This window comes from Neolamprologus brichardi, chromosome 3 (assembly GCF_056152115.1).
Source record: "Neolamprologus brichardi isolate AB-2024 chromosome 3, ASM5615211v1, whole genome shotgun sequence".
NCBI classification, from domain to species: domain Eukaryota; kingdom Metazoa; phylum Chordata; class Actinopteri; order Cichliformes; family Cichlidae; genus Neolamprologus; species Neolamprologus brichardi.
In genome coordinates this window covers 5420774-5445333 of record NC_142106.1, presented here as the reverse complement: position 1 = coordinate 5445333, position 24560 = coordinate 5420774, and the positions used below count along the sequence as shown (strand labels likewise).

Sequence of the window (24560 nt, the reverse complement as noted above, 5' to 3'; positions counted from 1 at the left end):
TTTAATAGCCTTTACCCTCAAACTGGAACATCAGGTTTCAGTATTTACAGTTGGATGTCGGAGCTGTAGCATAAACAAACTAACAGGTCATTTCATTTTGTTTATGTTTGTTTACACAGCTGAAGGACATCGGGGTGATGAGGACAGTCACTCCTGATTATTCACAGTGTGCAATGTTGTTGGTGTGCAAAAGTGTGTTGGAATGGTGATGTAACAGAGTGAAAAGTAACTGCCTTTATAAACCTGAAAAGAAAAAAAAAAAACACACAAAGTTAAACAAGTCAGTTTGATAACCACAAATCATGCTTCTTAGTTCTCCTAATGATGATGTTTAACACGTCCACCTCCACTGAAATCAAAGCTCAGTGTAAATGGAGCTTTGGGAAGGAGGAAAGAAAAAAGGGAAAGGGACCTGAAGGAAGCCTCACTTTTCACATCAGAGTCTGTTTGTCAGGAACTTCAAGTATGATAAATGAACTCGGCTGCTGCTCCTGCTGAGCCCCTCCCACCTGTCTTGTTTCAGGTGGAGTCCCGCCTCCTTCCAGGAAGCAGGTCACCTGTGTGTCCGTGTTTAGTGTCCAGGTGTGGAGTGGAGCTTGTTGTTGGTGTGTGTGTGAAGAAACTGTAAGTTTGCTTTGTTTCCTCCTTTAACAGTTTGACTGTTTGTTTATTTTGATGTTTGGACCTGATGTTCAGCTCTTATTTCAGGACAAACTTTGATCACTCTTGTGTTTGAAGACAAATCCACATGATAATAGATTATTGATTGACTGAATCCACACTGGTTAGAAGTCAGTAACTCTGCATAAAAACGCCGGTTACTGTGATGAACAGTTTAAATTGATCAGTATGAAACTTTAGACACATCAGACACTGATCCGTGATCTGATGGAACATTGTTCTGCCCTTTAACTGGAAACAATCAGATAAAATCAGTTTGTTCTTAAGAAGTTGACATTCAGGTTTTACTTAAGTGACATTGAAAAAAACAGGAAACAAAGCAGCTCCAGCTCAGTTCAGGGTTACTACAAGGAATGTCAGAAGAAAATGTAGATTCTCACAAGCACCGTAAACATTTACAGCATGTTTTAAATCCTGTACCTGCTGATAGTATCTGTATGTGGAGGCTGTTACTTGAGTCATGCATAATGTGCAGAAAAGTAGCTTGGTCTAAGGAGCATGGAAAGAAAAGTGTCCGAGAAGCTTCTTCAGTTCTAAGGTCAAATGGTGAAGAGTCCCAGATTTAATCCCCATGGGAGTATCCCCCGAAAGAGGGACAAAGGACCCCCTGATGATCCTCTACCTAATCACATGAGCCAAGGTGTGAAAGCGGGTGTGGGTCACAATCAGCCAGGGTTTTGGGTGTGAAACCTGGCCCCCACCCTATCATGTGATTTCCTGAGGTCAGATGGCCCAGGATGTGAGTGGGCGTTACGGCGTCTGGGAAGGATCTCAAAACTGGATTATAGATGGCAGACAGTTGGTGTCGTAAACCACCGCCTCTGTTCAAAGACGGTCGCTCACAGTGGACATAGATGCTTCTTTCACTCCTCTTTCAAACCATCTGTCCTCTCTGTCCAAAATGTGAACATTGGCATCCTCGAAAGAGTGACCTTTGACCTTTAGATGCAGATTGACAGCTGAGTCTTGTCCCGTGGAGGTGGCTCTTCTATGTTGTACCATGCGCTTGTGAAGTGGCTGTTTGGTCTCTCCAATGTAGAGGTCTGGGACTCTCCACCATTTGACCTTAGAACTGAAGAAGCTTCTCGGATGAGAGGTGAAATGTCTTCAAGCAACTTAAGAAGTCCAGACGCTTTTCTTTCCAAGCTCCTTAGACTACCATGACCTGGATGACTGAGAACCTTCACAGATGTGCAGAAAAGTATTTTACCTTGGCAGTTTTTTCATGTCTTTGTGTTGTTGTCATGTTCACGTTGTAATTTGTGTTCTTAATCAGTAGATTTTTAGTTTTCTTCTTAAGTGTTTGAATCACAGAGTTACTCCAATCACTAAATTCTCTATAAATATTGACTAAAATATAAACCTTATGTAGCACTGGTGCTGTAATACTGGTAGTGGGCATGTAAGACCTGTTAGCTCTACTTCTAGCCTTCTTTACCTGTAGTACAGGCAGTATGGTTACCTTTAACCGCAGTACGAGGACAGAAGGGAAATATGGGCCAGATCAGACAGGTTCTAGATTCGGGGGAGTGAAGGGTGTATGACAACAGAGGACTTGTAGTAGCTTTTAAATTCAGTTGGCTTCTTCACAACCCGAGTAATTGATCTCTCTCTGCCTGTATCTCTGTCGTAGCTGACTAGTACACAAAGGCATACACAGGTGTCAGAGCAGCACACACAGATTGGGGGAGGGTCAGACCAGCCAATGATTGGTTGCTCAGTGGATCTAACAAAAACACTCTAACGGACAAAGTCCGTTGTATTTTATCAAAATTTATTCCCATTATGAAATCAGTATTTTAATTAAAAGAGTATTAATATTTATGCTTTTAATCCCGTTTTTAACACTGGGTTACACTCAGTTACAAAATAAATATCAAACAATAAAAGAAGTAAATAAGAGTCTATTTACAGAACAAAAACAAATCTGTCCTGCTCAACTAAAGCTGAGAGCCAGTGAGAATAAGTAGTTTTCAATTACTGACAGATTAGGCAGTACTTATGTGAAAGGGCGGGTCTAAATCATATAAGCCACTAACTTAAAGACTCACCTCGGGTTTGAGTCCAAATATCTTAAACCACTTGGTGCATAGATCTTGGGGTCATGTTAAGACTGACAGGCTGGGAAATTTCACTTCACAAGTAGGGTTATACCAAACCATCTCCACAGCATCTTGCACCCTGCTGTTATGTGCTGGATTGTCTCAGGGGCATCTTTACACAGCCTGCACCTGGGGTCTTGCCTGGTGTGATAGACCCCAGCCTCTATGGATCTTGTACTCAGAGCTTGTTTTTGTGCTGCCATGATTAGTGCCTCTGTGCTGTCTTTCAGTCAAGCTTTGTCCAGCCACTGGTAGGATTTCTGGATTTCATGATGTCATCCATGTACAGGAGGTGGCTGACAACTACTCCATTCTGTAGTAGTAGATAGGTATGGGTATCGTTTAGGTTTTATCCGATACCGGTGCCAAATTGGTTCTTTCGAAACGGTGCCAGTGCTTAAATGGTGCTCGAAACGGTGCTTAAAGAATGGAAAACACAAAGTTTGTCCAAAAACCTCTTATGTTTTTCTTTTTAGCAGTCTCTTTTTTCCTGCAAAATGATAAGCACGGTCCAGCCCCACGCACAGGGCGATCCGCGCTAACTCGTTAAATGGAGATTTACCCCAGACTTTGTGAACCTCTGCCTTAAAGCACTTGTTGCAGGCTGCTGAGCTTGCATCTTTTGCTGTGAAGTACAGCCAGACTTTTGACCGCTTCGCCTTGGACATTTTTAATCTGTAGCTCTGCTCTAAAAGAACCTACGTACCTGGGCCCGCCTACTATCCTTGGAAAGGTAAAATGATTGGCTAGAATCCAAAGTGTATGACATCTCAGGAAAAAAAAAAGCACCGAAATAAAGCACCGAAATGTGTGCTGCTTTTCGGCCTGCTTACTACCGTTTCAATCAATCAATCAAAGCTTCATTCGCCACATGCAGGTTGCCCTGCAGTGAAATGGGACCCCCCCCCCCCCCCCCCCCCCCCCCCCCCCCCCCCACGACCTTACACACACAACACAGACATTGCATGGGGATACAGGTCGGAGATCAGTAGCGTTACAGAAAAACACTGAATGTACATTACAATGGGAAAGTACAAGAGGAAAAAAGTGACCTCTACTCATGCTGTGCTTCCATGGCAGGACAGCATGGGAACAGGAAAAAAAAAAAACTCCTCTGCAAAAAAAGCACATAAATGTCCACAGTACAACATCATGAAAGACATGACAAGCCACAGGGTTGGGTGGGGGGTGAGGAGTAATCCGAAGCGAACACAGCAGCCGCCCTGCCCAGCGCTACCATTCCAGCGCAGACTCCGACCCGCCGTGTTCCCCCGCAGGAAACAAGCATTGAAGGCGTTTGGAAAGGGAGGGGGATGAGTGCGTGCTTATCAGTGTATATGTATGTGTGTGCGTGTCCAGAGTTCAGCTGAGACAGTGTCCTTCGCCCTGCCAGGCTAAGTAAACAGTCCTCCAGCCAGCCCAGGTGGTCTTGCATGGAATGGGGGGAACAGTCTAAACACAGTCGTTATCAGGGTGTTGTTGTTCAGCTCCAGCCTTGAAACCGCAGCTGGCGCCAATGGAGTCTCCGCATGAAGTAATGGTGGTTTTAACTTTAGTGCGAACAACTCATATGAATTTCAAAGCTGTTCTAACAGTCCAACACTGGTCTCTCAATCTCCCATTGGAGAGCCGTGAGCTTCTCCATGATGTTATCAAACTTACGCTCCATGATGTTGTCATTCTTGTGCTCAAAGAGCAGGTTCTGAGAACTCACGACCGCAGTGCGCTTCCCAAGATGTGATCCAATTTGCGCTCAGAGGTGTTATTCTGAGCGAGCCCCTCCAGATGTAATCAGTTTGCACTCAGAGGTGTTATTCTGAGTATTCATGGCAGCCGTGCGGTTCTCCAAGATCTTATCCGTGCTGCACTCAATGAGCCCATTTCGAGAAACTCACGCCTCATCCCATCATTTCAATCCCGGCGGGCAGCCTTGTGGGGGTTTGAACAGCCGGTTCCGCTTCCTTACTTCTTCGATAAGCCAGGGCCAAGCCAGCTCCGATCAGCAAGAACCCTGTTATCATGGTTCCGAATAGGTAGATATCTTCAGCACTCAGGCTCACCCGAGCTCAGACTTCTCGTTGAGAAGGGGTGTCAATTGCATTCAGGGACCAATTGATCAAATCCATAATTCCTCTTTTAGGTTTTAGAGAACAGACTGTGAGAGAGTGTTCCAAGGAAGAGTAATAAAAAGCACGAGACAAGACGAGGACATAAGAAGCTAAGCAGGGAAGATAAGGGAGAGGAGAGGAGAAAAGTGCGACCGCCTTCGCTAAGAGCCAAACGAGAAACGAGTTTATATCAGAACTGGTGCAATAATGGAACCGGATATCGGTACCCATCCCTAGTAGTAGACAGTCTTGTCAATGTGGACTTAAACTGTGGAATGAGAAGTTTAATTCCTCTTTAAATCTCATGAGACAAAGTTAAACAGCCAGAAACTCTGACCCCTCCCTCCTCCCACCTGTGCTGAGCTTCAGGTCGAGTCCCGCCTCCCTCCAGGAAGCAGCTGTCGAGGTGTGGAGTGGACCTTGTTGTTGGTGTGTGTGAAGAAACTGTAAGTTTGCTTTGTTTCCTCCTTTAACAGTTTGTCTTTATGAACTTTGGGAGCAAAACAGAAAGTGAGACATTTTTATTTACGTAACATAAAGTGAATCATATAATGTATAATCAAACAAACTCCTGACGTGTGTTAGTGTTTTTACAGCTCTGTTAAATAACATACTGTTACTGTTAATGCTTCACAAAGATCAGGTGTGCTGTAAACTGAAACTATGCTGCATGCAGTTACTAGTTTTTCTAGTTTAAACTTCCATGAAGAATGTTTCCTTGGATGAAAACACCAAAAGGCTTTCAGACAGAGTATGAACACGGTTAAAATAAAGAGAATAAAGGATTATTTTTTAACTTTTAATCACATAGCTAAATACCAGTAAAAATGAACTGGTTTTAAAGTGTTATTAAATTATTGACAGTTTGGGCAGCTCTTATATGAAAGTGTAGTTTAAAGATAAGGACCCATCACAAAAAAGTCTCTATCACCTCTAAATGTGTAAAAACAGTTGGTTCATGGACCCCCACCAGGACTCTGATGTCTATGAATGTAATATGACAGGTAGTGCAATAATACTAATATAATAATAATAATAACAACAATAATACTTACTCCTATGATAAATAATGTACTGCATTATTTTAAGAAAGTAATGAGCAATGTGTACAGTAATAATTACTTTTCTCCAGTAATAACCTCAACAATGCACGTCAGCAAGGAAACTTTACTCTGGCTCAGTCTGACTAGTCAGACGACATATTTTTGGAGTGAACACATGGGGGTGTGGTAACTCAGGTCTTCTGTGTTCATCAGTTGAATCCAGAATGATTTCCTGCCTCCCTCAGTCTGTGGAGGAGGTGTAGAGGAGCCGCTGTCTGACCATTACCAGTTATTGTGTAAAAAGGTTTATGCTTTTATTTATTCAAGCTGACTTCATTAGAACAACCAAAAATATTATATTACATTTGCATGTGTAGTTTAATTACTGTTAACTACTCAGAAAATTAACATATTAGTTCAAATTGGTATGTCAAAAAACTATGCCAACCTTGACACATCATGTGTCAGATTTTGAAAACATTAAATATATCAATGTTTTATTTTTTTTCAAAATATGTTTTAATAAGATCATATTGATGAGATGGACGATAAAAAAATACAGTTGCTTGTACTATAAAATGGTGTAATTCTACATGATAATACCAAATGACAGTTATTGATTTCATTTTGTACAAAGACATTTAAGTCAAAGTGCAGATGCCAGTCTTTCTCTCGCTCTCTCTCCAAAGTGTTTGCAGTTAGCTGTCCATCTGATATACTCATTTCTAATTGTGTCCCTATTGGTCTCTTCCAATGATAATCTTACACCTCAAACTTTTAGGAGTTACAGCTTACTTTTCAGTACTATTTTCCCCTTTCCCCTAGTTTAAATTAGAGCTACACATACAGAAAAAATGCAGACTTAAGTGAAAATTCAAACTCTTCTTATTGTGAAAATCTGCCTTCATTTTGTTTGCTGTTAACATTAATCCTGACCTTACAGACACGGTTTCTGAGCTGTCTAAAAATCAGCCAATCCGCTTCAGATTTAGTTTTTCTGGCCTTAGCCCAGGCAGCATCCCTTTTTTTGAGTAGACTGGAGAGCTGAGGAGAAAACCAAGGGTTGTTTCTTCATTTTACTCTAAATTTGCGCATGGGGGCATGTTTATTTATAATTTTGATAAAAGTGTCATAAAAATAATTCCATGCCAGCTCAAGATCAGTTATCAGGTAGATTCTACTCCAGTTATAGTGCCATAAATCATGAAAGAAAGCTTGCTCAGAGAAATGTTTAAAATCTTGTTTAAAAATTATTTGTGGCCTTGATTTTGGGAGCTTCAATTGTCTGACTACAGCTACCACACAGAGGTCACTGATATCATTTGCGAAAACCCCAGTGTGAGAATATTTATATGGCAAGTTAGTTAAAAATAAATCAATAAGCGATGACTTTTCTGGACATTTAAGATTTGGACGAGTTGTGCTGTAAATTAGTTGTGTGAGATTATATGAATCACACATGAATTTAAAACTGTCTGAGGCAGAGGACGACCAGTCCCAGTTGAAATCTCCGGCCAGAACAATTTCATTAAAATCTAAAGTAGAAAGTTTTTCACTAAGTGAAACTAAAGCCTCACTACTAGCCGAGGGGGGTCTATAACAGCCCAAAATGGTAATAAAATATCCCTTGAAAAGTTGGAGCTTGAGGGCAAGAAGTTCAAACTGTTTACAAACAGATACAGATGAATCGACAGTAACATGGAATTTGCATTTTACCTAAATTGTAACACTGCCACCCTTTCTGGGGTGGTCGCAACGGAAAAGATTATAGCCTGTTATTGCAATGTTTTGTCAGTAATCGATTTTGTAAGCCAGGTTTCTGATAATATAAGAATATCAGTATCTAACTCTTTCATCCAAATTTTTACAAAATCAAGTTTGGGAAGAAGACTTCTGACATTTAAATGAGTGATACCAAGACCTGTTCGAGTTTTAAGATCACCAGGAGTACTTAAGCATTTGCAGTCTGGACCGGGATTAGGTTGCACATTTCCAGATAAAAGAAGCAGAAGAACAATGAAACATTTTCTTTTCACAGATTTTTTTTGTAGGATTACAGACTGATTTCTCTTAGTGCCCAATCTCTTTGGGGGGTAAGAGAATTGGGAAATAAACCAGTGATATGGAATAAATAAATCAGTTAAATCCGTTGGATCGAGATCTCTGCTGATCACGTTTGAGAAGCTTCTAAAAGATGTAAGATCCCACCTTGTTCCCTTTGAGAGGAGTAAGAAGTATGGTTTCTCTTGCTCCGCAGACTGTTCCTGCACCTCATGTAGACAAAAAGCTGTCAATAAAGGAAAAAAAGGCTACTGAATATAACATGCTGACTGAAAGAGGAAAAAAAAAATAAGGTAGACCCGGTAGACCTGTGGTAGAGCCTGGTTGTGACCTGCTGGTTGGACCAGGTAGCTGATGGTGGAGCCTGGCTGGACCTGTTAGCTCAGTGGTTCTCAAACTTTTTTCGCTGGGCCCCCCTTTGTTTTAAAAGAAAAATGTTGCCCCCCACCCCCACCCCCCACCCCACACACACACCCCGCGCGCACACACACACGTACACACTAACACATCCTCCAACCACACACACCCATATTTTGCTCATATTTTGCTATTTTGTTTATTTCACACCTGAAACATTTAGTAAACAATTAAGCAAATACAAGTAATCTGCAGGTAGTAAGAAAATAAACTACTAAATCTTTTACGCTACGTCCGCACGTACACGGGTGATTTTGAAAACGCAGCTGTTTCGTCCACATGTAAACGGCGTTTCGAATCACCGAAAACCGAGATTTTTTTAAAACGTGTGGACGAGAAATACAGAGTTCGTCACGCAACATCAAAGGTATGTGGCTATTTTCACGTCACGCTGTGCGCCACGTTATTGCTTACATGAGATGAATGGCAGATAGAGACAAAATACTGTTAATCTGACTATCTTCAGGTTTTACACGCTTACATATAAACACAGTTACTGTCCCTCCATTTACAAAGGCAGAGGCGTCACGGTGTGATTATTTTACATGTAGTTGTTTTTTTCCTGTGTAATAATATTCAACATTGCTATCAATACATTTTTCAAAAAAAATGCCTCTCTGTGCAAAATGGGTTTAAAAACATAAACAGCTGTGGGATACTGTTTGTCCGGGTTTTGAACCGGGGGAACAAATCGTGGCAGGATCAGCCTGATATTATTTATATCCCGCTGTAACTTTACTGTATAAAGAGCTCACATCTCCAAAATATCAGGAGTAGTTAGTCATTACAACAAGTGTTAGTGAACTAAAAATCAAGACTGTGGGATACTGTTTGTCTGTGATTTTAAGAGCCCAGCGCTGCTCCCAACGAAGGGAAAAGCAATCCTGCAGGGAGACCTACCTCGGCACTTGTGCAGGTGAAACCAAAGGGCAGATTTGCTTCACCATATTTTCTAGTCTTTGGCTTAGAATGAAGTTGGTTTGGAAACATATTCAGCGATGCTTCATCTCCTGCTTTGCGTTTGTGTAGGCGCCCCATGTCCAAGCGTTGTTGTTGTTGTTCTTTTTCATGCCGCGACCACCTGCAATGGCTCTGCGCCCCCCCTAGGGGTGGGCCCCACACTTTGGGAAGGTCTGTGCTAGCTGATGGTGGAGGCTGGCTGTGGCCTGGTGGCTGATGCTGCATCCTGGCTGTGGCCTGGTGGTTGATGCTGCAGCTTGGCTGTGGCCTGGTGGCTGATGGTAGAGCATGGCTGTGGCCTGCTGGCTGGACCTGCTAGCTGATGATGGAGGCTGGCTGTGGCCTGGTGGCTGATGCTGCAGACGGGCTGTGGCCTGTTGGCTGATGGTAGAGCCTGGTTGTGCCCTGAATGCATCGTGTGTGGTTCATGGCTCCATCTAGTGGACTAATAGTAGAAGTAGAGCAGCTGATGGCAGCTTCCTCTGCCTCACACTGCTGTCTGACAGCATTCAGCTGACACTGAGATGAAGCAGGAAAGAAGCAGCTGATATTTGGACAGCACACATGATGGAAAGGAGGATTTCAGTTAATGTGCACATGAATGATTTGTGTTTCCTCTGCAGGTGAAGGAAGAAAGTGTGTGTGAGCTGATGTGAATTGAGCAGCATGGATCAGTGTGAGGACAGAGAGGAGGGAGTCCCTCCCTCTAAAAGCACTCTGTGTGGGGAACATGAGAGCCAGACCAAAGCTCAGAGGTGAGATGACCATCTCTAACTGTCCATGACTCTTCTCCATGTCACAGCTCAGCACTCACATCACTGCTCCATCATTATTCACAGGAACCCACCTGGACCTCCACCCAGCTCTGTGTCCTTACAGAGTGACCGGTCTAAAGGTTATGGTATTGACTTTAAATCAGACGTGTGTCGACTAGCAGAGAGGTAATGTGTGTGTAAATGTTGTTGTGTGTTTGTGAATAAATGGATGTTCTCAAACTCTCTGTCCTAAAACTCTTCACTCAGTCTGATGCCGACTTCCTGCTCCTCAGCAGTGCTGCCATTTTCATGAACTGAAGTGTTTAATGAAAATTTCTGCGACTGCAGAAAAATTCCTTCAATCAATTCATTAATTATTAATGAAATACAGCAAGCAGCAGCTGAACAGAAAGTAGTTTTTTGATTCCAGCAGTGTGATGTTCAGAGTTCAGCTGTGAGTTTAACAAACTGTTGTTGACCTCCTGATATATTTTAACTTTTTATTAACTTTGGAAAAGCACAAAAATGATTGTTGAGTGAAAAACCCAACAAAGAAGTGTCAGTGGTCAGGATAACAGTGGAAGGACTCTGGAGTGTAATTTGTATTATTGATCATTTTGATCTCTGACAGCAAAACTACAAATACAAATGCAACAAGGGAAGCAGCAAAAGTGACTGAACACAGCTTTTAGAGGCTAAATTTAAATTTCAATAATTAAAGTGTGTGTGTGTGTCCATGGTTCCTACACAGAGTGGACCAGCAGGTTCCCAGTGATCAGTCTGCCCAGCATCCAACACAGCTGGACTCCATATTTATGGTCTGTACATGTACAACAACTACTTTTACATCTATTCTGTTCACAGTCATCTCCATGCTGCTCTTTGTAGACCAGTGGATTGTCAGTGTGTCCAACATGGATCTGATGTTTGGCTCCATGATTTCACTCTGATTGGATCATTCATAAAGTATTCTGTTCCAGCTGCTGGAGGACAACATCATCACTTTTGTGAAGAACGAGCTGAAGAAGATCCAGAAGGTTCTGAGTCCAGATTACCAAGAATGCTTAGAGAGTCAGAGGCAGGATGCTGAGCAGAGGAGAAACAGCAGAGAGGCATTTGTGAAGATCACAGTGGACTTCCTGAGGAGAATGAAGCAGGAGGAGCTGGCTGACCGTCTGCAGAGCAGTAAGAGGATTTCTATAAAGATTTAAACATTTGGATGAATGAAAATTTTCTAATGTCTTAAGAGACGGACCAACAGGTTTTAAAGATTCATTCTTTTTGGAATTAAGTCTTTGTTTCCACTTGCACGTGATAGTCTACATATTTCTTCTAATTTAGAACTTCAAGCTGCCGCTTGTCATCGTAACCTTAAATCTAGCCTGAAGAAGAAGTTCCAGTGTGTGTTTGAGGGGATCGCTAAAGCAGGAAACCCAACCCTTCTGAATCAGATCTACACAGAGCTCTACATCACAGAGGGAGGGACTGCAGAGGTCAATGATGAACATGAGGTCAGACAGATTGAAACAGCATCCAGGAAACGAGACAGACCAGAAACAACAATCAGACAAGAAGACATCTTTAAAGCCTCACCTGGAAGAGATGAACCAATCAGAACAGTGCTGACAAAGGGAGTGGCTGGAATTGGGAAAACAGTCTTAACACAGAAATACACCCTGGACTGGGCTGAAGGCAAAGCCAACCAGGACATCCAGTTCATATTTCCATTCACTTTCAGAGAGCTGAATGTGCTGAAAGAGGAAAAGTTCAGCTTGGTGGAACTTGTTCATCACTTCTTTACTGAAACCAAAGAAGCAGGAATCTGCAGCTTTGAAGACTTCCTGGTTGTGTTCATCTTTGATGGTCTGGATGAGTGTCGACTTCCTCTGGACTTCCACAAAACTACAATTATAACTGACCCCAGAGAGTCCACCTCAGTGGATGTGCTGCTGATAAACCTCATCAGGGGGAAACTGCTTCCCTCTGCTCACCTCTGGATAACCACACGACCTGCAGCAGCCAATCAGATCCCTCCTGACTATGTTGGCATGGTGACAGAGGTCAGAGGGTTCACTGACCCACAGAAGGACGAGTACTTCAGGAAGAGATTCAGAGATGAGGAGCAGGCCAGCAGGATCATCTCCCACATCAAGACATCACGAAGCCTCCACATCATGTGCCACATCCCAGTCTTCTGCTGGATCACTGCTACAGTTCTGGAGGATGTGCTGGAAACCAGAGAGGGAGGACAGCTACCCCAGACCCTGACTGCGATGTACATCCACTTCCTGGTGGTTCAGGCCAAAGTGAAGAAGGTAAAGTATGATGGAGGAGCTGAGACAGATCCACACTGGAGTCCAGAGAGCAGGAAGATGATTGAGTCTCTGGGAAAACTGGCTTTTGATCACCTGCAGAAAGGAAACCTGATCTTCTATGAATCAGACCTGACAGAGTGTGGCATCGATATCAGAGCAGCCTCGGTGTACTCAGGAGTGTTCACACAGATCTTTAAAGAGGAGAGAGGACTGTACCAGGACAAGGTGTTCTGCTTCATCCATCTGAGTGTTCAGGAGTTTCTGGCTGCCCTTCATGTCCATCTGACCTTCATCAACTCTGGAAAAAATCTGCTGGAAGACAAACAAACCTCCCAGAAGTCTAAAACAAGAAAATCTGTAGAGGCAGACTTTTATGGGAGTGCTGTGAACAAGGCCTTACAGAGTCCAAATGGACACCTGGACTTGTTCCTCCGCTTCCTCCTGGGTCTTTCACTGCAGACCAATCAGACTCTCCTACAAGGTCTGCTGACACAGACAGGAAGTAGCTCACAGACCAATCAGGAAACAGTCCAGTACATCAAGAAGAAGCTCAGTGAGAATCTGTCTGCAGAGAAAAGCATCAATCTGTTCCACTCTCTGAATGAACTAAATGACTGTTCTTTAGTGGAGGAGATTCAGCGGTACTTGAGTTCAGGAAGTCTCTCACTTCTTTCTCCTGCTCAGTGGTCAGCTCTGCTGTTCATCTTAATGTCATCAAGAAAAGACCTACTTTTTTTTGACCAGAAGAAATTCTCTGCAGAGGAGACTCCTCTGAGGCTGCCGCCAGTGATTAGTGCCTCTAATAAATCTTTGTAAGTAAAGATGCTCTCATCCTTTTATTTTGTTAATATTTATTCTAATAAGCAAAAAGCTGGTGTGTACAATTAAAAAAAAAACTGTAATGGGTGCTAGTGTCTGGAAAATGGATCAAATTTTAAGTGTTCGTCAATACTCATTTCAGTAGTGAATGTTCATGTAGCAGGATAAATTTTCAGAATTTCTTAAATATTCCTTGGTGTAATTATTATTAAAGTGACACCCAGATCCAGCCTGTAGTGAAAACAACTCTTCAAAATGCAATATATGGAACAAACCATTGTTCTGTTACTGCACTGTCTGTATCCAGTTTTTCCGCATGTTCCAAATGTTTTGTGACAATGCTAAGTTAAAGACATTTTCATTCTTATGTGCTGTAATTGGCGTTACTTGTATGATTACTCAATTTCTGCAGTTTGTGGTGAACAGAATAATTTTCCTAATGGTGTCAGTGGGTTCCCTTTGCAAGTTCGAAAAAAAAGTCACTCTTTGTTCAGCTTTCCCTAAATCAGTTAGTTGCAGTGGCATGCAAAAGTATTGGGCCCCCTTGAACTTTTCTACATTTTGTGACATTACAGCCACAAACATGAATCAATTTTATTGGAATTCAACGTGAAAGACCAAAACAAAGTGGTGTACACTTGAGAAGTGGAACGAAAATCATACATGATTCCAAACATTTTTTTTACAAATAAATAACTGCAAAGTGGGGTGTGCGTAATTATTCAGCCCCCGGAGTCAATACTTTGTAGAACCACCTTTTGCTGCAATTACAGCTGCCAGCCTTTTAGGGTATGTCTCTACCAGCTTTGCACATCTACACACTGAAATCCTTGCCCATTCTTCTTTGCAAAACAGCTCCAGCTCAGTCAGATTAGACGGACAGCATTCGTGAACAGCAGTTTTCAGATCTTGCCAAAGATTCTCAATTGGATTTAGATCTGGACTTTGACTGGGCCATTGTAACACATGGATATGTTTTGTTTTAAACCATTCCATTGTTGCCCTGGCTTTATGTTTAAGGTTTTTTTCCTGCTGGAAGGTGAACCTCCGCCCCAGTCTCAAGTCTTTTGCAGACTCCAAGAGGTTTTCTTCCAAGATTGCCCTGTATTTGGCTCCATCCATCTTTCCATCAACTCTGACCAGCTTCCCTGTCCCTGCTGAAGAGAAGCACCCCCAGAGCATGATGCTGCCACCACCATATTTGACAGTGGGGATGGAGTGTTCAGAGTGATGTGCAGTGTTAGTTTTCCACCACACATAGCGTTTTGCATTTTGGCCAAAAAGTTCCATTTTGGTCTCATCTGACCAGAGCAGCTTCTTCCACATGTTTGCTGTGTCCCCCACATGGTTTGTGGCAAACTGCAAACGGGACTTCTTATGGTTTTCTGTTAACAATGGCTTTCTTCTTGCCACTCTTCCATAAAGGCCAACTTTGTGCAGTGCACAACTAATAGTTGTCCTATGGACAGATTCCCCCACCTGAGCTGTAGATCTCTGCAGCTCGTCCAGAGTCACCATGGGCCTCTTGGCTGCATTTCTGATCAGCGCTCTCCTTGTTCAGCCTGTGAGTTTAGGTGGACGGCCTTGTCTTGGTAGGTTTACAGTTGTGCCGTACTCCTTCCATTTCTGAATGATGGCTTGAACAGTGCTCCGTGGGATGTTCAAGGCTTGGGAAATATTTTTGTAGCCTAAGCATGCTTTAAATTTCTCAATAACTTTATCCCTGACCTAGTGATGGCTCGCTTGAAGCTGACGCTCCGGTGCGTGTGTCAAATACAGTGGGGCAAAAAAGTATTTAGTCAGCCACCGATTGTGCAAGTTCCCCCACTTAAAATGATGACAGAGGTCAGTAATTTGCACCAGAGGTACACTTCAACTGTGAGAGACAGAATGTGAAAAAAAAAATCCATGAATTCACATGGTAGGATTTGTAAAGAATTTATTCGTAAATCAGGGTGGAAAATAAGTATTTGGTCAATAACAAAAATACAACTCAATACTTTGTAACATAACCTTTGTTGGCAATAACAGAGGTCAAACGTTTACTATAGGTCTTTACCAGGTTTGCACACACAGTAGCTGGTATTTTGGCCCATTCCTCCATGCAGATCTTCTCAAGAGCAGTGATGTTTTGGGGCTGTCGCCGAGCAACACGGACTTTCAACTCCCGCCACAGATTTTTTATGCGGTTGAGGTCTGGAGACTGGCTAGGCCACTCCAGGACTTTCAAATGCTTCTTACGGAGCCACTCCTTTGTTGCCCGGGCGGTGTGTTTTGGATCATTGTGATGTTGGAAGACCCAGCCTCGTTTCATCTTCAAAGTTCTCACTGATGGAAGGAGGTTTTGGCTCAAAATCTCACGATACTTGGCCCCATTCATTCTGTCCTTAACACGGATCAGTCGTCCTGTCCCCTTGGCAGAAAAACAGCCCCATAGCATGATGTTTCCACCCCCATGCTTCACAGTAGGTATGGTGTTCTTGGGATGCAACTCAGTATTCTTCTTCCTCCAAACACGACGAGTTGAGTTTATACCAAAAAGTTCTACTTTGGTTTCATCTGACCACATGACATTCTCCCAATCCTCTGCTGTATCATCCATGTGCTCTCTGGCAAACTTCAGACGGGCCTGGACATGCACTGGCTTCAGCAGCGGAACACGTCTGGCACTGCGGGATTTGATTCCCTGCCGTTGTAGTGTGTTACTGATGGTGACCTTTGTTACTTTGGTCCCAGCTCTCTGCAGGTCATTCACCAGGTCCCCCCGTGTGGTTCTGGGATCTTTGCTCACCGTTCTCATGATCATTTTGACCCCACGGGATGAGATCTTGCGTGGAGCCCCAGATCGAGGGAGATTATCAGTGGTCTTGTATGTCTTCCATTTTCTGATGATTGCTCCCACAGTTGATTTTTTCACACCAAGCTGCTTGCCTATTGTAGATTCACTCTTCCCAGTCTGGTGCAGGTCTACAATTCTTTTCCTGGTGTCCTTCGAAAGCTCTTTGGTCTTGGCCATGGCGGAGTTTGGAGTCTGACTGGTTGAGGCTGTGGACAGGTGTCTTTTATACAGATGATGAGGTCAAACAGGTGCCATTCATACAGGTAACGAGTGGGGGACAGAAAAGCTTCTTACAGAAGACGTTACAGGTCTGTGAGAGCCAGGGATTTTCCTTGTTTGAGGTGACCAAATACTTATTTTCCACCCTGATTTACGAATAAATTCTTTACAAATCCTACCATGTGAATTCATGGATTTTTTTTTCACATTCTGTCTCTCACAGTTGAAGTGTACCTCTGGTGCAAATTACTGACCTCTGTCATCATTTTAAGTGGGGGAACTTGCACAATCGGTGGCTGACTAAATACTTTTTTGCCCCACTGTAAATCAACACACTGCTTCAGAAGCACTGTGTCGAAGCTTGATTTGTTTTGCCAGAGTCACGTGATCAGTGACGTCCGAAGCTTCATTTAGAGCCTAACTGCTTCTGTATCTGATTCACTGGATTATAAGCAGGTGAATCATTCGCGGGATTTGTGGAGTGTTTTGATGGTGACAGATAGCAAACCACTGATCATTCTTCTGAGAGATTTGGAGCCAGCGAGGAATAGAAGAGGTTCTGTTGTGTGGGAGTATTTTGAGTTGATTTTGGTCAATCGGGTGGGTTTTCCATCTTTGTGTTCTGGCTGTTTGCTTTTGTTTTGTGCTTGTTTATTATATCTGAAAACAGGAAAAACTTAAAATGTCAAAAATCTGCTTTTCAAAATATAAATATAATTAAATAACTTTAGAAAGACTTCCATTTGACTCGTAACATTTAATGTTATAAAAATATATATTGTATTTTTAAAATAATCTTAAAATGTTAGTCTACAAAATGTGCAGCAAATTAATTTATTTATTCTCTTTAGCTGATAGTTGGTGGGGCCCAGGTAGACTGTATAACTGCATCTCTACCAGTTTCTCTGCACTCCAGTCTCCTCTGTTCCACGTGAAGGGATTTTCCTTAAGGCAGGAGAAATGATCTCCACGAAAAGGAACAGGTTCGGCCATCGCACAGTGGAACAAATTCTCTTCTTAAATAAAAATGAAAAAGGGTTACCTTAAATGCATCATGTTTTTAATTTGCAAGTTCATAAGCATTTTCCCTTCCAGTTCACAATCAATTCTACCCCCAGGTCAAAAATATGTATAGAAAAAGTTCCCTAATATAATATTATTTATAAATACACCCATCTAGCAATTAATTGCATAAGTACATGGAGGCAGGACCTCACAGCAGAAGCATACTCCATAATGTGCATTATTATATGTATGTTATATGTAATGTGGTATTTTTCAAATATTGCATTTACCAACATCAAGAAGTCACAAGCAAAGAAAGACCACACCATAGTGCATGCTTAAACAAGGAAAGTTTACTGGTCAAAATTATTTATTAAACAAATAAACCACATTTTTTTTAACACGAAAAAATACACGTTCAAAGCAACACAACAGCGGCCCAATATCAGACAGAATTCCACTCTGTAGAGTGGGCAATCATTATGAAGCAGTTGGTTTTATTCTGTGGATTCAAACTGCTCTTCATATTTTTGGCCACAAGATGTCACCAGAGAGGACTGTGTTGAAAAGCCTCGAGTAATGAACCGTTTTTCAATACAAGCTTCAGTGCTTCAGAAAGCTTCATTTGGCCATCACTTCCCTGACCTGTCTGGTGTGTTCTTTGGACTTCATGGTGTTGTTGCTCTCAATATTCTCTTAGACAACCTCTGAGGCCGTCAGAGAGCAGCTGTATTTGTACTGACATCACTCAGACTAAAGGGGGCTGAATAATTATGCACACCCCACTTTGCAGTTATTTATTTGTAAAAAATGTTTGGAATCATGTATGATTTTCGTTCCACTTCTCACGTGTACACCACTTTGTATTGGTCTTTCACGTTGAATTCCAATAAAATGGATTCATGTTTGTGGCTGTAATGTGACAAAATGTGGGAAAGTCCAAGGGGGCCGAATACTTTTGCATGCCACTGTAACTAACTGATTTAGGGAAAGCTGAACAAAGAGTGACTTTTTTTTCGAACTTGCAAAGGGAACCCACTGACAACATTAGGAAAATTATTCTGTAGTATTTTCACTTGTTTCACTGGCAGATTTTTTTCACTTAATACAAGATATTTTAGCTTTAAGATTCACTGTCCTGAAACAAGTTCCTTTAGCCTACTGAAATGTTGCACTTTAGCTGATTGTGTTCTCTTTTATGTGTAATGAAATAATTTTGACTCAAAAATAAGACAAATATACTTGGCAAGATTTTGAGTTTCTGCAGTGTTCAAGAGGCTGGTGAAGGTTGTGAGTCTTTGCAAGGCAGTTTCCTCTGGTATGCACAGCTTGCTGTACTTCTTAGGCACTTTTATTATTGCACCTTTTTGCAGCTTCGGTAGTTGGCTAACCTCCCTCCGTACCACCTTGATTTTGGCCTTGTCGATCCAGACAATGTCCGAGCCGGTAGACTTTAGCCACTCGAAATCATCAGCAGTTTGATCCACGTATGAACTGAAGTGTATTTGTGAAAATGTTGGACTGTTTCTTTATCAGTGTCTACAGTGGAGATATCAAAGATAGGCACGGCTGTGGCACTGATTCAGTCTTTGAGCACTACGGTCACCCTGGTGTGTCGGCCAGAACACCACTTAAGGCCAAATTGTCCCAGAGTATGACAGAAGAAGGGAGCTTGAGGTACCGTTTGAGACACTTTATTGTCCCCACTCAATTTCTGGGGCTGTAAACACAGCCCATATGTGTGTGGTTTTCTACAAAGGAAATAAACAATACAAATAAAAGATAAATAAAGAGAATAGAGAAGTAAAATACTCAAATATAGACATAATACAATATAGTTAATATAATCCTATATATAGATCAGAACAATTTATTCCACTTCAAACTGCTCACACTATGCAATTAAACTGCATTAGTGCGAGGTTAAGTTACCGTGGGGACATAGGAACTACTTCCGGCAGTTGTACAAAATAAAAGCGTTAAATAAGAAAAATGAATAAAAGCCCATTATAATCACCCGTAATGCTCTTAATGTGAACGGTAAGCGGGAACGCGATCCTTCCGGTCAAACTACAATCGCTATTTTATTAATCCTCGTACCTAATTGTACACAGAAGGTCTGATAACGCAGGAATGACATTATGGACATTACGAGCGACCGTACATGCATCAACAAAGCTAAACCGGGATAAGCTAACAACATAAATTAGCATATGAAATGAGGGTGAACTCACGCGTTGCATGCGTGGCCTACCGCTCCAACTATGGACTACATTAGCTCCTAAATGGTAACATACTACAGTACTGACACAAACAAAGGCAAAATAGAACACAGGCCAAAACTCACTTGTCATTCACGCACACATAACATCCCCCTGGAATCAGTGCACCTAGGGTTGCCAACTCCCTGAAAAATAAATAAGGGACACCTCGTGGTCCGGGCAACCCAGTTGTCTTCACCCTTCCCAGTGTGGTGAATTTTGTAGCTCTTTTTTGTATGTGTGAAATTATTTCTTTAACCATTTGACTTGAATTTAATTTAAGTAGATGCATATTCTTTGTGATATGAACACATGGGAAACAAATGAACATTAAGCCATTTATTTTTAGCTCAACATGACAACATTAACACAATAAAACAGGTATCTTACTTAAACAGAAGCCTGTCATGCTTAACTTTTGAGAATATAAGTAAATCTTTCTTTAAAAGAACTCTGTCCTTTATATAACTTAAAATTATATAAATTAATAGAAAACAATAGAACGAAAAACATTCTTGTAACAGTGCATATAGTGCTTTTAGTACAATTGGCTTCAGTTGAGGCATTATTTCAGCTTTTCTAATGCTAATCAGCTTCTACCATTTGTAAACCTGCTTGTTCCCATGATTACGCATCATAACTCATCAAATAAATTATATTACCACACTTCTGGCCACATAGCGCTGATATTCACTGCACATGCCCATTTTAACCTTAACCAGAGGGTTTAAAAAAACAAACCAGTGTTTACATACCATATCTGCTTCTGCCGTGGCCTGGTGGACGAAAAATTGGTTAAGGGTTCCCCGAGCTTTCACGCCCCTCATGTTCTTCATGTGCCCACCATTAGAAGCACGCCTATGGAAAAAGTGCACCGGCACACAGTGCAGTGCGCTTTATAGGTGTTATCGTGCACTTTTTCAGCCAGGTGTTTTCCTTTTCCCATTCCTTCCTGTACTTTTGCAGCCTTTTTTTCTTTCTCTGAGAGGAACAAACATTGCTGGTCTAATGCTGGGCTCACACTGTGCGATTTTTGGCCCATTTTGAGCCGATTTTTGAGTCGTGCGACCGATTTGGTGATCAGCCCGATTTTGGCCTTCATCGTGCATTGTGTAGTATACGTGGGGTAACGAGAAGCGATTAACACCTCACGACCAGGTCCCGATCATCAGTCGCTCGTGAGGGTGTCACCGCGGCTGCTCACACCGCCCATGCGCAAACACGTAAATGTCGGTGAAAAAGACGGAGCATCAGTGCAGCGTGTGATCTGGACACAAGCGATGGAGGCACAACTTGTAGAACTTTGGAAAGCTCATCCGAGCCTTTTCGATGTGGCCTCACAAAATTATCACGACCACAACAACCGTGAAAATAGTTCGATTTACACTGCTACTCAATCACAGCTGCCTGATCAATGTTTTTCATTAGCAATTTAGCAAAGCTGATGGTGGTGTGTGTCTGTGTGAGTGAAAGTGTGAGTTGGCACGGTCTCTGCGCAGAAAAAAATCTGCGTTGCGCACATACAAAAAATTCTAACCTGAATTGAAATTAAAGTAAATATCTGCCGACACCGGTGTTTTAGCTAGCAAAGCGGCGTGGCTGATGTGGAGTGAAGCCACGTTAATGACAACGTGTACAACCATTGGAGATGTGAGCAGGACAGACGGAACAATTGACGGAAACATTGTGGACTTTATACCAGTTTCTAAATTGTGTTGATCGGCCACGTAAATCCAGAGTTATGATAAAAATATGCAATGTTTGGTTTTCTTCCTGAATACTATCGTTGTTTATATTTACTGCGGGAAGAAACGGTAAAAACTGAGTTTTATAAGGAAAACGCTCGAAAGCACTTTCCGCCTGTGAGCAAAGATGAAACCAAAACACCCCCCACCCTTTCCCATTGGTTGAAAAATGTACCATGTCGACCAATCAAAACATGGCATTTAGTTGTTAAGAAACGGGAGGAAGTTTTAGGAGTGACGGCGGTGTTTGGAGATGTGAGAGATTTGCAACGTTTAGCGCAAATCTTGTGTAGTTAGTGTGCAGTGTAGTCAATAGTTTTGTTGTGTGTGTCAGAACAATGAGGCGACTGCTGAATGTTACAGGTGTTACAGCAGTGACACATCTGCTGTTGTCAAAACTCAGTAACTTTTTTGAAGTAGTAACTATATAATTAATTGCCCAACATTGGTCATTATTTACTGTATTTTGCAGACAGAGAGTTAAAGGACTCTCTCCCAGACCACAGACTCAGACTCATAATAAGTCAGAGCTTTATTTAAAAAAAAAAAAAAAAGAAAGTTGTGTTTTCAAAATTGGAGTTCAAGTTATTTTTACTTCCACTAGTGTTAACATACTACACAGGTCATGAACAAGATTTTTATTTTTTTCATTGTAAGTGGGCTAAAGCAGTTAATTAAAAGTAGTCTAACATAAATGTAAATGCTGTAATTTTATTATTTTAATAAACATGTTACTTGGATGGATTCGATGCTGGCATGACCACAGTGCACACGTCTGATTTTGCTCACAGTGGTCCAAGGGATCGCTCAGGGAGTTTGTGTGTTCAGACACATGAAAAATTAGAGGGAACATTGGTTATAACCTTCATTTTATGGAGGCACAGTGTGAGCACTCAGGTTGCATCAGAGCATCAGGCCATATAGTGTGAGACCCTGCATCGTGACCTATGAACTTCTAACCCCTGCGAGTCAATCGTGCAGTTTGGAAATCGCACAGTGTTTGCCCAGCTTTAGGTGTACTGTCGTCTGAGACTTGCACCGCAGTGTCGGCGTTTGTTTCCCTGTTGGCCATGCTTCTTGTTGTGGTCATCTGTTGTCTTCCGGTATTTTCTCCGTAAGCGACCTTTCCTCGACCAATGAGATGAGCGGTAATCTGAATTGTCATACTCGAATTGTCATAAGTGTGCTGTCAGCTCATTGGTCACAAAGCAGGAGAGGGGCTGGGAATTATGTTTTCAAACAAAGCGTTAATTCCATTAAAACTTATAGACTACTTTTGATTCTCACTGTATTACGGGATAAAGTGCGTCCCTTATTAGCTCAATACGGGACGTGTACTTTTGTTTCTAAATACGGGACGATTCTGTTTTTTAAGGGACGGTTGGCAACCCTAAGTGCACCCCCTCCGGACCAACACTGCTCATCCGACATTAAACTGCCCACCTTACTAACCGGATGATGTCACTAGACGGTGGGCTGGCCCAAACCGACAGAAGACTGAATATTAAATGAACTGCAAATAAACTTATAAACACCAATAAAACTATTCTATGAACTTTGGGGCCTTTTATACAGTGTCTAACAGTATGTGTATGAGAGCCATGTAATGTCCATGTGTGCATGCTGACTGTGCTGCTCTGACCCCCCTCCTCCTTTCAGGGTGGAGCCTGCTGGAGTCCAATGGTTGAGACCAAGTCTGAGGAAGTGTAAGTGTGTTTTTAATGGGTTTCATGAAAACAAAGCAGCACACATTCAACCATCTTTATCATTCTGATGTCAGGAGTCATCATCAAAGTGTCAATCAATGAACAGATGATGGATCAATAACTGCAGCTGGATTGTGTTTGTTCTCTCCATCAGATTCCTGTCAACTCACAATCGACACAAACACAGTACACACACACCTCAAACTGTCTGACAACAACAAGAAGGTGACACGAGTGGAGGAGGTTCAGTCATATCCTGATCATCCAGACAGATTTGATGTTTGTGAACAGCTGCTGTGTAGAAATGGTCTGACTGGTCGCTGTTACTGGGAGGTCGAGTGGAAAGAAACAGTTGAGATATCAGTGAGTTACAGAAGAATCAGAAGGAAAGGAGTCAGCAAGGACTGCGCGTTTGGATGGAACGATCATTCCTGGAGTCTGATCTGCTCTGAGGATGGTCCTCTTTATATCTGTCACAATAACAGCCACACATCCATCTCCTCCTCCTCCTCCTCTGTCTCTAACAGAGCAGCAGTGTATGTGGACTGTCCTGCTGGCACTCTGTCCTTCTACAGAGTCTCCTCTGACACTCTGATTCACCTCCACACTTTCAACACCACATTCACTGAAACTCTCTATCCTGGATTTTGGCTCTGGTCTCCTGGTGCCTCAGTGTCCCTGTGCTGAGTGGAGTTTAAAGAGTGTCTCCTGTTAGAGAAACACTCTGACGGTTGAACAGATAGTTCAGTCTGTACATGTCTGTCTCTTTCACTCACAAACACGTTTCCAGATTCATGGATTCAATCAGTTGATGTTTGAAACTCTTCTAAATGATTCCTTGTAAACTTCTTCCTCTTCAGTCCTTTAAAGATGGAAGCTCCCATTATTCCAGGATCCACATGTTGTTTTCTGTCTTTTTCCACTCAAAGCTTCACAGTGAATCTCAGTATGTTGTGTTTCTCTGAAGCTCAGTTCACAACCAGCTCCTCTGCATTTTCAACAAGTCTGAGCTCATTAAAATGAATCTAAATGTTTGATTTCTCTTTCTTAATGGGATGTTTTCAAACTCTCCTCATGCTCTTACTGTTTCACTCATTGTTGGAAGCTCATCATTTGAAAATGAAAGCAGGTTTATATGTTTCACGCTTACTGACTGAGATCTTTAGTGGGGGGTCAACATCAATGTTCCCTCTAATTTTTCATGTGTCTGAGCGATCACACAAACTATTATTGATATATGATATTAAAAGAAAAGTCAGTTTAAGGTAGATGGTGGGTATATTATTTTAATTTCTTACATGTTAAATATGTAATCAGAACTGACTTGCACCACCTTAAAATCTAATCTGTAATAGGAAATTATGTCATAAGCAAACAAGAAGGTAGTCAGTAAATTGAGGAGAAAGGTTGTACTCAGCTAGTTAAATCCAGCTTTGTCCGGATACATCCATTGCCTTTGGTGGCTTTGTGGGTATGTATGTATATACAGAGTTGTTTTATTTTTTATGCTCATGTATGGATCAT

The 24560-nt window shown here is 42.0% G+C and overlaps 1 protein-coding gene across 1 annotated transcript in view; it reads left to right on the top strand.

Moving 5' to 3' along the window:
• The window catches only part of LOC102779340 (protein NLRC3-like), a 334346-nt gene extending 310260 nt beyond the window's left edge, over positions 1-24086 (top strand). The window contains exons 2-8 of the mRNA XM_087831536.1: positions 9996-10127; positions 10212-10313; positions 10879-10945; positions 11108-11312; positions 11469-13254; positions 22990-23036; positions 23191-24086. Of these exons, the coding sequence (XP_087687662.1) occupies positions 10039-10127; positions 10212-10313; positions 10879-10945; positions 11108-11312; positions 11469-13254; positions 22990-23036; positions 23191-23723 (2829 nt within the window). The 5' untranslated portion in view covers positions 9996-10038 and the 3' untranslated portion in view covers positions 23724-24086. The remainder of the gene's footprint in view (positions 1-9995; positions 10128-10211; positions 10314-10878; positions 10946-11107; positions 11313-11468; positions 13255-22989; positions 23037-23190) is intronic.
• Positions 24087-24560: the final 474 nt, after the last annotated feature.